Consider the following 12,202-nt stretch of genomic DNA (forward strand, 5'->3'; position numbering starts at 1 on the left):
CACAGGGAGATCAGCTCTGTGCTTTGTGACCACCTAGAGGCGGGGGATAGGGAGGGTGGGAGGGAGACACAAGAGGGAGGAGATATGGGGATATATGTATATGTATAGCTGATTCACTTTGTTATGAAGCAGAAACTAACATACCATTGTAAAGCAATTATACTCCAATAAAGATGTTAAAAAAAAAAAAGAAAAACTGCGCTCTTTGTATTTACTGCTTAAGATTTTGATTTGAAGCCATCAACTGCATCAATTAATGTAGATGCAGAAAATAGTTGTGAAGTTTTATAAGGTAGGAGGTATACACATGGCAATTAAGGGAATATAGATCCAGTGAACTCCATTTCAGAGTGCCCTTATACAGCACAGAACCATGCTTATATTCTAGAAATTGGGCAAAACCGACGACAACAAAAATTTTCAGTAATAGAAGATGAATGTAGAGTTCTGTCATAACTGTATTTCACATTTGAGCTCTCACAACATACAGCACCCCATGTCAGAGGCCACAATGATATAAAATAGAATAAGGCAGAATGTTGAACTTTGGTAGCATATATAAAGGTGTTGTTCAGTGTCACAAGTGTAATCATTAACCAAAGGAACACCTGATGTTAAAAATGGCTTGAACTTGAAGAACCGAGAGGATGTTTATTTTCTTAGCTTGCTGTTATGAAATGGCAGATGTGCTAGAAAATTAGGAGCTGTTGAAAGCAACCACATTATTAGAAACTGATTTGACATTTGGAGAGTAAAATTGTGTTGTGGTTGCTAATAATTGTAATGATTAAGAGGCAGCGTGTTGTCAGAACAGATGTTTACTCAGAGAAACAATGGCTTTAAAATAATGGTTTTTAACATATCATAATTTGAACATCTGCTGTGTGCCATGCAGGTAGGTGCTGGTAATGCAAAAATGGAACCTGATGTGTTCTGTCCTTGTAGAAGTCATAAAAGGAGTAGCATAATAACAGCTGCAGCTAGCATTTTTGTGGCAGCTCCACGCAGTCTGCCTCATCTAACGCATACAACAGTTTTGTATGATGGTATCTCCATCTCACAGCTGAGGAGACCAAGCCCCAGGAGCGCCAAGTGACCTATGTTAGGCCACAGGGCTAGCGATCAAGTCTTCTAACTCCAAGCCTTGTTTCCTTCACCATACCAACTTTCTGGCCTGAAGCTAATTTTTTAAAATATGTTGTTATTAGTGAATGAATATGAAATTCTTTAATATCAGATACCATTTTTCTTTTCTTTCCTTTTTTTTTTTTTTGGCTGCGCCATGCTGCTTGTGAGATCTCAGTTCCCCAACCGGGGATTGAAACTGGGCCACAGCAGTGAGAGCACCGAACCCTAACCACTGGACCACCAGGGGACTCCCCCATGAAGCTAATTTTTATTTGAGATAAAATAACAATTAAAATGACCACACTGTAAAAGAATCATTTTTATTATAACTTAATCAAAATGAAATTGCGTCTCCTTCTTCAAAGAAGCCCACTTCTCTAGGTTTCTGCTCTATGGAGCAGAGAAGGGTTGGAGCCCTCTGCCACCTCACTCCTGGTACTCTCCCAGAGCATGCTGAGGGAATAGACAAGCTCCACTAAATGAACTGTTCACTGGATACGTGAATCATCTCTTTTGCAGGGTGCTGAGACTGTTCAAGAACTCTTAGAGGTGGCCAAAGACTCAATCCCTCGAAGTCACTGGAAGAGAACGCCAGTGGTCCTGAGGGCAACAGCGGGACTGCGCTTACTGCCAGAAAAGAAAGCCCAGGCTCTGCTCTTTGAGGTAGTTTTTGTTTTTTACAAGAAACCAATAATTTCTTGCCTAGTTCCTTCTCTAGTTTCTTAGGGAAAAGGAGTGAGTTCTGCTAAAATTTTATCTAGGGAAAATGAAGAGTGTAGTTTTCTAAGCATTATAGGACACAGTCAAAATGTGGAAATCTATTCTATTGCCTTAGGGGATCCAGATTTCTTTCTTTTTTTGCTAGGTAAAAGAGATCTTCAAGAAGTCACCTTTCCTGGTACCAGATGACAGTGTTAGCATCATGGATGGATCCTATGAAGGTGAGAGAGGTATTGATGTATGTTCTAAGGGGAGAGGGCCAGGGTTAATAAAAGATCTGATTAAAGGAACTGGGAACAGGGATGGGGGTGCTGAAGAAAAAGGAACTAAGTAAGGAGAATAAATAAGGAGAACAAATAAGCAAGGAGGAAGGGGATAGCAGGAAATGGAAAGATGGGGAGAGGGAAATGTATGCTTTAGACATGAAATTTAGAGAGAAAAAGAGCAAAGATGGGGCTAGGGAATGGGGGTAAAAAATGCTCTGGATATAATCTTTGTCTTTCCTTTTTTAGGCATATTAGCTTGGGTTACTGTGAATTTTCTGACAGGTAATATATTCTCAAGTTTATCTAAGACCTTAACTGGGTTTCACACATGGTCAGGGAGCAAAAATACCTTTTTTTTCTTTGTATTGTTCTTTCTTTTGTTTAATAAAAAGGAGGGTGGGGAGGAAAGACAGGAAGTTAGTGTCTATTACCTGCCTTCAAGGCCTCAGCTGCAGCAAGAGTCCTTCTAGGTTAGCATTTGCGGGCAGCCTTTGGGGCTGGGGAGCAGTGGAATATTTACAGAATTCCTCCAATATATGACAAGAGCAGGAGAGAAATTGCAGACAGAGGAGTGTTGGGCTGTCCAGGAAACAGAAGATGTTCAGAGCTGGCTCTCATTCACAGGTCAGCTGCATGGCCACAGCCAGGAGACTGTGGGGACTCTGGACCTGGGGGGTGCCTCCACCCAAATCACGTTCCTGCCGCAGTTTGAGGTGAGTCAGATACATATGAAGGTATGGTTATCAGCCCACTTGGCAGGCATATCGTGGTGCTAAGAAAGTGGTGCCCCATTTCAGACAGCAGCCCCACCACGAACAGGCTGAGTCGAGTCAATTAATGACTGACCGAACTTCCCCTCACTGTTCAGAGTCCTTTGATTCCTCAAGCCTTGTGAGATTAGTTGTTTAATCTTCTGCTTCATCTCTTATTTTTTTGGGGGGAGGGATAGGGATGGTGGTGATAACATCTTCAGGTAATTGGGGATCCTGAATAGTCTTTTTGCTTTTTCTGTTTTGCAGAAAACCCTGGAACAAACCCCTAGAGGCTACCTCACTTCCTTTGAGATGTTTAACAGCACTTATAAGCTCTATACACATAGGTGAAGAGGGGGACATGGAGGAATAATAATATTTCACATTGTATGACTCTCCTAACTTTTCAAAACATTTTCACATCTATTATTGCATCTGACAAGCCTTACAAAGTCTTTGCCAGTCCCTGAAGACCTGTTAACTGAAACCTAAGCTACTTACCAAAGCCCAAGGGACCCAAGAGGTTTCTCCATTCTTGTCCTCAAAAACATATAATAGTAATAAAGTAAAAAGTAATGTAAGATTTTAAAAAATAATATAAAAGAATAAAAGATAAGTAACATAAGAGTAAAAGTAATATGAGTCAAGTTTTCGCCAGAGAGAGGATACTCAGAGAAGGTTCAGCCAAAGCTCTGTGTCAGCTCCTTTTAAGCTGACCTGCAGATGTTCAAGATCCAGCCTAGAATTTGATCACAGTTGGGCTGGGAGCTAAGATAATGAGATCTCTTCTGGGGATGGTTCCCAGGGTGGGACCCTAGGAAGTGTCACTGTCTCTGGCCTTTAAAGCGTAGCTGTGGGAAGTTCTTACTGCATGGCCTTGATCTGAACTGTGCAAGAATTACTGCTGGTTGTCCACACGAGATGAATAGAGCACAGAGAACAAGGTTTTCTTCCCTCCAGAGTGAGACAGAGAAACCATGTTACTTTTGGAAGAGGGAGCTTTAGGCTAGAGAATTCAGGATCACATGAAATTAGTCAATCCTGTATTTTACAGTTACTTGGGATTTGGATTGAAAGCTGCAAGACTGACAACTCTGGGAGCCCTGGAGACAGAAGGTTCGTCTGGGTGTGCTGGTTGGGGTATGGTGAGAGTGACACCAGTACTCAGCTTGCCTTTTCCCTACCTTGGCAGTGATTCTATGGCAGAAAGGGTTATGCTGAAGTAAGAGATCTGTGTTGTATAATAGACATCATAATGGCAAATTCCTTTTCTACTTTATGAGGTCAGATGTTTTGGTATATATTATTAGCCATTTCCGGCATGAAGTCTCTCGGTATAGGGGGGAACAGTCTGTGGCCAGGAGGCTGAAGTGTCTGCAGAAATTCAAGACTCAAGGCAGGAGCTTGCTCAAGCCCTTAGCTTTACGTGAGAGGTGCAGGTAGCAGCAGTCCACTTACAAGGTGGAATAACTGAACAACTCCATTCCTTTCTTCATAGGCAGTAGAGGGGTAAAGAGCTCAGCTTTTGGGGTCAGGCAGAACTAGGGTCAGTCGCAGTCTTGTAATTTGGGGCCAGTTAGCTAAACTTTTTGTGCCCGTTTCCTCACCTTAAAAGAGATTTTGCATTTATTTTAATTTTTATGGTGTGTGGTTCACAGTAAGCTATTATTGTGATGAGTATATAGCATTTCAGAGTTTACATTTTCAAGTGTATTTTATTTAAGCCTCACAACAATCAATGAGAAAAGTAGAACAGTATTTTTTCCCTGTTTTAGAAAGGAGGGAACTTATTCCATTTTAGGTTTTAGATTTGAGATGTGATGAAAGCCATCAACCCCTCTGCCAAATGGACATAAGCATGAAAGTTTGCCTGTAGTTTCAGGGGGTTCACCAACCCCACAAAGCCCATCTATGAACCCTGAGTTCAGAATTCCCATCGTAGGATGCAGTCGTGGAACTAATTTCATATGATTTTAAGGCCCAGCCACCTTGATAATTCCTTTCAACCTTACTGACGTCTTGCTTTCCTTCCTCTCTTTCTCTCTCACACCCTTGCCTCTTACTTTGTGGTCTGGTTTCTTTCAGGAGTTGATGGACACACTTTCCGAAGTGCCTGTCTACCAAGATGGTTGGAAGCAGAGTGGATCTTTGGGGGTGTGAAATACCAGTATGGTGGCAACCAAGAAGGCAGGTGATATTTTTTCACTGGTTGAAATTACTTTTACAGTAGAAGTCTAGAAAAGTCCCATGGGAAACTTTTTCCAGAGCTAGGAGAAGCTTGTCTTTTGCAGGAACTAATTCCAAATAGATGCTGATGTGCCTCCAAGGAGTAGTGTGAAGTGACAGTGAACAAGGCAGCTGTCACTCTGTGTTCAGCTCTTTCCCTGCCCAAGTGTTGTGGATCCATTAGAAACCTCTTCTTACCCTGGGTCTAATGTATTGAGGGTCTCTGCCCTCAGCAGGGTGAAACTGTTTCAGATCCAATTAATGTTTAGCTATTTTAGTTATAGAATTGAGACGATAAGAAGAATAATTGATCTTAGGTATTATAAAAGGCATAGACCTTAAACTCGAGGAAAAAACTTGATTTTTCCCATGAAGGAAGCAGGTGAGCCTCTGCATACTTCTCATAAATGCCATGAAACATAATGCTAGGGGGCAGCTCGAGGTCAGCTGTGGCTTTTTTGGTGAACACAGGTTAGGGAGGGGTCCTGCCGTGGAGAAGCAGGTACTGGTTCTCCGGAGAGATGAGGCTGCAGAAGTTTGTTCATCTTTGTCTGTAAGCCCTTTGTCCTGAGCCTCAGCTCGCCTTGATCATCCTGCTGTTCCACTGGCTTCAGCTGCTTGCCTCTCACTTTCTCACCTTGCCCCTGTGCACCGTTTGCCCCATCAGGGGAGGTGGGCTTTGAGCCCTGCTATGCTGAAGTGCTGAGGGTGGTCCAAGGAAAACTTCATCAGCCAGATGAGGTCCAGAGAAGCTCCTTCTACGCTTTCTCTTACTATTATGACCGAGCTGTTGACACAGACATGATTGGTAAGTTCATTCCAGGTGTCAGTGCAGGGGGGAAACTGGGCAGGGCTGTGGTGGGGAAGGGAAAGGGACAAAAGGAGTATTTGCAATGCCTTGTTGAGGTGGTCACCGTACTTTTCTCCCAAGTCACCCAAGTGGAAGAGTGAATATGATTTCAAATCTTTTGGGGCTAGAAGATGGCCTAAACAAATATACATGAAGTCTTTTTTTTCTTTAAGTATTTTTATGGAGGTATAATTGACATAAAATAAACTGCACATATTTGAAGTGTACAATTTGGTAAGTTTTGACATATGTATACACCCATGAAACCATCACCAGATTCAAGTCAATGAACATATTCACCCCAAAAATTTCCTCTTTCCCCTTTATACCATTTTTCCTTATAATAGTAACACATTTTGTTTAGCTGTGAGAATGTATATATGTGATCTGTCATGGCCTGAGATATGAATTAATTTCTTATTTTCTGACCTGTTTAATGGCCCCTTTTTAATGGGCCTATTTTTTTTTTTAATATTTTATTTATTTATTTGGTTGCTCTGGGTCTTAGTTGCAGCAGGCAGACTCCTTAGTTGTGGCATGCAAACTCTTAGTTGCAGCATGCATGTGGGATCTAGTTCCCTGACCAGGGATCGAACACTGGGCCCCCTGCACTGGGAGTGTGGAGTCTTATACACTGCACCACCAGGGAAGTCCCAATGGGCCTATTTTTTGGCTGTGGTTAAATATACATAGCATAAAATAGATTATAAATAAATAAAATAAACTGTATAGATTATATTGTAGGGAAATGTCATGTTTGCTTATCCCATTCTTTAATGTTGGAAATTTTATTTTTAGTTTTTCATTATTATAAATAGGATAATTTCCTAGGATAAATTTCCTTATGTTTCCTGGAAGGCTTTTTGACATCAACTACTGTTCTGTTTCATTTCAGATTATGAAAAAGGGGGTGTTTTAAAAGTTGAAGATTTTGAAAGGAAAGCAAGGGAAGGTAAGTGTCAGTGGAAACCATTGAAGGTGAGCCCGTGAGGCTGTGCCTGCCAACCCCAGTGACCTTAAAGTGACCTAATGTGCTTCGGCCAGCAGAAAGCCTCTCAGAAGGTTGGTTTCCTGTCTTTACCAGGAGTTAAAAGCATTAAGTGTCTAAGAAAAATATAAGAATACAAGAGACTTTGGAGAAACGGTGAAAACATTTTCTTCTTTCCACATTTATTTCTTCCTTTTTTTAAAAAAAAAATTGGGCTTCCCGGGTGGCGCAGTGGTTGAGAATCTGCCTGCCAATGCAGGGGACACGGGTTCGAGCCCTGGTCTGGGAAGATCCCACATGCCACGGAGCAACTAAGCCCGTGTGCCACAACTACTGAGCCTGCGCTCTAGAGCCTGCGAGCCACAACTACTGAGCCCATGTGCCACAGCTACTGAAGCCCGTGCACCTAGAGCCTATGCTCTGCAACAAGAGAGGCCACCGCAATGAGAAGCCCACGCACTGCAACGAAGAGTAGCCCCCGCTCACCGCAACTATGGAAAAAGCCCGTGCGCAGCAACGAAGAACCAACGCAGCCAAAAATAAATAAATTAAAAAAAAAAAAAAAAAGCAAATAATTGCTCTTATCCAGTGGCCCTGAAGTAGGGCTAACTGGTATTTCCCTGTCTTAATATATAAGGGACTTAGTTGAATTAAGCCCCAACAATAAGTCATAGAATATATGTCATAGCAAATAAACTAGGACCCATGTACCTTTGAGTAGATTAGATGTCACATCAGAAATGTGCAGGTTCCTGAGCTGGGGTCTTACAGAGGCTGTCAGTGCACAGTTCTAGCCTCGAAGACTCCCAGGCATCTGGGAGAAGGAGAATGGAGGATTCTGCTTTGCTTATTCTCAGTCTGTATTTAGAGAAAATCATACACCTCTCAGTTGGCTGCAAACTTAAATTCCACTTTTCTCTTTCTATCACCTCCAGTATGTGATAACCTGGAAAACTTCACCTCAGGCAGTCCTTTCCTGTGCATGGATCTCAGTTACATCACAGCCTTGTTGAAGGAAGGCTTTGGCTTTGCAGGCAGTACCGTCTTACAGGTAGGAGAGACGACACCGGCATCACATAACAGTCCTCTTATTTGGGAGTTAGAAAGAAAGTTAAAAACTTGTTTAGGGGACTGCGCTGGTGGCGCAGTGGTTAAGACTCCATGTTCCCAGTGCAGGGGGCCTAGGTTCGATCCCTGGTCAGGGAACTAGATCCCACATGCATGCCACAACTAAGAGTTCGCATGCCGCAACTAAGGAGCCCGTGAGCTGCAACTAAGGAGCCCGCCTGCTAAGAGTTCACATGCCACAACTAAGGAGCTGCAACTAAGGAGCCCGCCTGCCACAACTAAGACCCAGCGCAACCAAATAAATAAATAAATATTTTAAAAAACTTGTTTAGTAATCAGAGTGGCTGTAGGTGGAGTTTTGAGGTAATTTTATTCAGGCTATGGACAAGGCACTGTGCAAGGCACCATGAATGTGGGAAATTACCTTGATACAATGGCAGCTTCTAAGTACCGTTGACCCTTGAATAACAGGTTTGAACTGGGTCCACTTATACATGGATTCTTTTCGATAGTAAACACTACGGTACTACACAATCTGTGTTTGGTTGAATCCATGGGTATGGAGGGCCAGCTGTAAAGTTATATGTGGATTTTTGACTGCACGGGGGTCGGCACCTATAACCCCCATGTTGTTCAATGGTCAATTGTATATTACTAGGCAAGCTATCCCAGAGGTCACAGAGCCAAAAGGCTTGCAGCCCAGGTTAAGATGCCCAAGTTACATGGTTTATTAAATCAACTTCAAAAGTCAGGGTGAGGGACTTCCATGGCGGTCCACTGGTTAAGAATCTGCACTTCCACTGCAGGGGGCATGGGTTTGATCCCTGGTCGGGGAACTAAGATCCCGCATGCTGCGTGGGGTGGCCAAAAACAAAAAACAAAAAAACAAACCCCACAAAAGTCAGGGTGAAAAGCAAGGGGTCCAGTGGGATAGGTGAACACACAGGATAGGGTACATACAAGTTGGAGGTGCTGTACTTCCTGAATCCTGGGTTCATATGTCCTGCCTCTCTCTGCTGATGATAGTGTGGTTACAGGTACTGTAGCTGAAGTTTGATCAAGGGGGCACAAGGACAGAAGGTGCCTGGGGCCATCACACAAACTTGCTCTGTTTGGAGGGGCACAGAGGCAAGTGCACTGGCCAGTAGCATTAGTTCACTCATTAGCCCATTAGATGGTTTGATGGTTCTGTTTGGCAGAGAATATGAGGGACCTCTGCCAAAGAGCATCATCAGTGAGTGGCTTATTTAAGACCTCGTGAGTATTGAATGCCTTGTGTAGTATGTCGTATGTATTTTGTGTGTGCCTCATATATTTAGTGCCTCTTGAGTCTTGGGTCCCTCTCTGTTTTCCTGACTTTATCTGTAGTAACTTATTTATTCCAAACACATCTTATGAGTTTCATCCATCCCATATATAATATTTTTTAATCTTCCGTACCATAGTTGAATAACTGCACATTATAGTTACAAAGATGATTAAGATGTAATCTTTGTCCTCAAATAGCATAGTCTATTAGAGGAGATGTGACAAAAATATAGCTCTGGCACAGGGCAACTTTGAACTTTCGGGGTCAAGGAAGTAGAGATTGTACTTTGTTTATGAAGCTCCCTCCTTCTCTTGTGTCACTTCCCCTTCCTGTTTCCTCATTTCCGGATGAGTTTATATTGCCCCATTTTTTGTGTTATACAGATTTCATAAATTCATTTGTACAAAGGTATTTGGATTTAATGTGTTGTTGTACCTGCTGAGAATATTGGCATTTAAAGAGTTACTTGCCAGTAGAGTCAGTATAGCGTAGTGTTTAAAGCATGGGCTCTGTTGTCCATCAGATCTGGGTTCAAGCTCTGATTCTGCAAGCTTACTAGCTCTGTGACCTTAGATGATTTACTTCCCCTCTAACTTTTAGGTTCCTCACTCAAAACACAGGAATCCTTAGAGTACCTGTTTCTCAGGGCTGTTATAAAAGTGGAGATAAAGCACGGTGCCTGGCACATAGGAAGTTATTAATATTGGTCTAATTGTTAGTATAGGTATTTCACACCAGTTGGAGGTAGATTTGTGGATAAGAGAGGTCATCCTGAGCCCTCAATACATACTAAGTTAACAGCTGCCTCTACTTAAGCATCAACAATAACCAAATCATTTAAGGACAATTTTCTGCCATTTCCATTTCTGCATCCTTTTAGTCTTTATTTCAATGGCAGCAGAATTTGTATCAGGGGTGAACAGTCCTCTGTCCCAGAGATCACTTCACTTTAGCATCTATATCCCTAGACTGTTGGTCCTAAGGACAGAGGAAGAACATTTTGGGGGGGTGGGGGGCACTCCCAGTTTGACTCAGGGGTCACAGACTAAATCTCAAGATAATGATTCACATGCCATTCTTCTCAGTTTTTGGCACAGTGACTATAGACTAAATTTCATCAGGTTAACACAGAAGTATTGTGTCATAAGAAGTTAGTACTAGAAGGAAAGACTAAAACCAGGTTGCTGATTTATAAACCTGGGTATGGGTATGGTGGTGGCATCTTTATTCAACAATAGCTTATGGAGAATTCCAGTAAAACTGATAAAAATGAAGCTATCTGGTTGAATCAGAGGTCGGGGGCCTGGAACTCCTTCACCGTTGCCTCCCTTTCTCCTTTGAAGCACTGTCAAGGAACCCCTAGGATTCTGAAGAAAACAATTTGATATATTGACTAATCTAATCCACTTGTTATGTTGTTGATGAAATCAAGTCTAAACTTTTGCCCAAGGTCACTGAACTAATTGAGGTACAACCTGGCCTAGAATGCCTCAAATGCCTTGGTTTGTCATTAACTAGTGCTTAAGAAGATGCACTTGCTTACAAAGTATGAATTGAGAAGCTTAGTATGTTCTTTCCTACCCCTGAATCTATTGCTAACTCCTGTTATGTTTAGTTTAAGATTAGAGAGAGAGTTCAGAAGCCTGTCTGTCTAAAAGTTCCTCTCTAGAAGTCCTGGGTTGAGACCACTTCCTGGGCCCAAAGATTCAAGGATCAAATTGGCAGGTGTAGGGGCAATGGGCAATGGCAGGATGGGAACCTACAGAGGGTTGAGAGAAGCCTCCAGAGACTGGCTACTCCCAATTCTGCCTTGGTTTGGCCGTGTGGATGATCTTTGCAGATATTCTCTGCTTGTTGTGCTTGCTGGAGTTGAAAATTGAATGAAAATATTAAGACTTTTTTTTCTCCTTCCCAACAGCTCACAAAGAAAGTGAACAACATAGAGACAGGCTGGGCCTTGGGGGCCACCTTTCACCTGCTGCAGTCTCTGGGCATCTCCCACTGAGGCCAAGCCGTTCCTCTGAGGCCTGCATTTGTCAACAACCTTGTTAAAGGGAGAACGAGAGAGGAGAGGACTCAGTTGTATTCTGAGCTAGTCTGGGGACAGCCTAGACTGAAGCCCAGCAGCTGATTTCATCTGGAGGAAGGGGCTTTTGTAGACAGGTCTTGCCCTTGAGTCTAGAGATTTGGATTTAATTAATTTTACACCTCAAATGTGAACTATTTCCTAACCACTCTTCGTGCACAGCTGGTACCAGAGTCTAAATCTTTGAGGTTCCTTGTGTGTCACAGAGAGCCAAAAGGAATAGCTTTGGAATTTAACCTTGGGGAACCCAGGGATGGAACCCTGGGAACCAAAGAAGAATCTCATTTCAACCCTTTCAGTGCCTCATTCCTTTGAACATTTTAATTTTCCTCTTACATGTTAAACTCAGTTGACTGATTGCAATTCCATGACCTATCAACACCAGTATTTTCTTTTCCCTGCACACTGCCCTGTCCTACCTTTATCTCCACTCACCTACCCTAGAAAAAAAGAAAGAAAAAAATGCCTGGTTTTACTTTCCATGTGTAATTCAAAGAGGAAAAAAAAAAAAGCCATATCTGGGGAATTCCCTGGAGGTCCAGTGGTTAGGACTACGAGCTGTCACTGCCAAGGGCATGGGTTCGATCCCTGGTCGGAGAACTAAGATCCTGGAAGCCGTGCACGTGGTGTGGCCAAAAAAAAAGGTACCATATCTGAAGTTATGTGATCAGCTTTGTGTCAGCACCAATCAGCCAGCTGAGAGCCATTCTAAATCTCAGAAGGATGGAGAGCAACTCACAACTGGGCAGAAGGGAGGCCATCCAGTTTCTAGGGACATGTTTTGGGAGGGTGTGGCTGCCTTCTACAGA

At 42.7% G+C, this 12,202-nt stretch overlaps 1 protein-coding gene across 6 annotated transcripts in view; it reads left to right on the forward strand.

Moving 5' to 3' along the window:
• The window catches only part of ENTPD5 (ectonucleoside triphosphate diphosphohydrolase 5 (inactive)), a 33,827-nt gene extending 22,139 nt beyond the window's left edge, over positions 1-11,688 (forward strand). For all 6 annotated transcript variants that reach the window (XM_082383958.1, XM_082383956.1, XM_082383957.1 and 3 more), the window contains 11 exons: positions 1,648-1,791; positions 1,994-2,069; positions 2,361-2,396; positions 2,739-2,827; positions 3,134-3,213; positions 3,921-3,982; positions 4,952-5,053; positions 5,760-5,900; positions 6,838-6,894; positions 7,866-7,981; positions 11,226-11,688. In XM_082383958.1, the coding sequence (XP_082240084.1) occupies positions 1,648-1,791; positions 1,994-2,069; positions 2,361-2,396; positions 2,739-2,827; positions 3,134-3,213; positions 3,921-3,982; positions 4,952-5,053; positions 5,760-5,900; positions 6,838-6,894; positions 7,866-7,981; positions 11,226-11,312 (990 nt within the window). In that variant the 3' untranslated portion in view covers positions 11,313-11,688. The remainder of the gene's footprint in view (positions 1-1,647; positions 1,792-1,993; positions 2,070-2,360; positions 2,397-2,738; positions 2,828-3,133; positions 3,214-3,920; positions 3,983-4,951; positions 5,054-5,759; positions 5,901-6,837; positions 6,895-7,865; positions 7,982-11,225) is intronic.
• The last annotated feature ends 514 nt before the right edge of the window (positions 11,689-12,202 follow it).

Source organism: Balaenoptera borealis, assembly GCF_965194805.1.
Source record: "Balaenoptera borealis genome assembly, chromosome: 3".
NCBI lineage: Eukaryota > Metazoa > Chordata > Mammalia > Artiodactyla > Balaenopteridae > Balaenoptera > Balaenoptera borealis.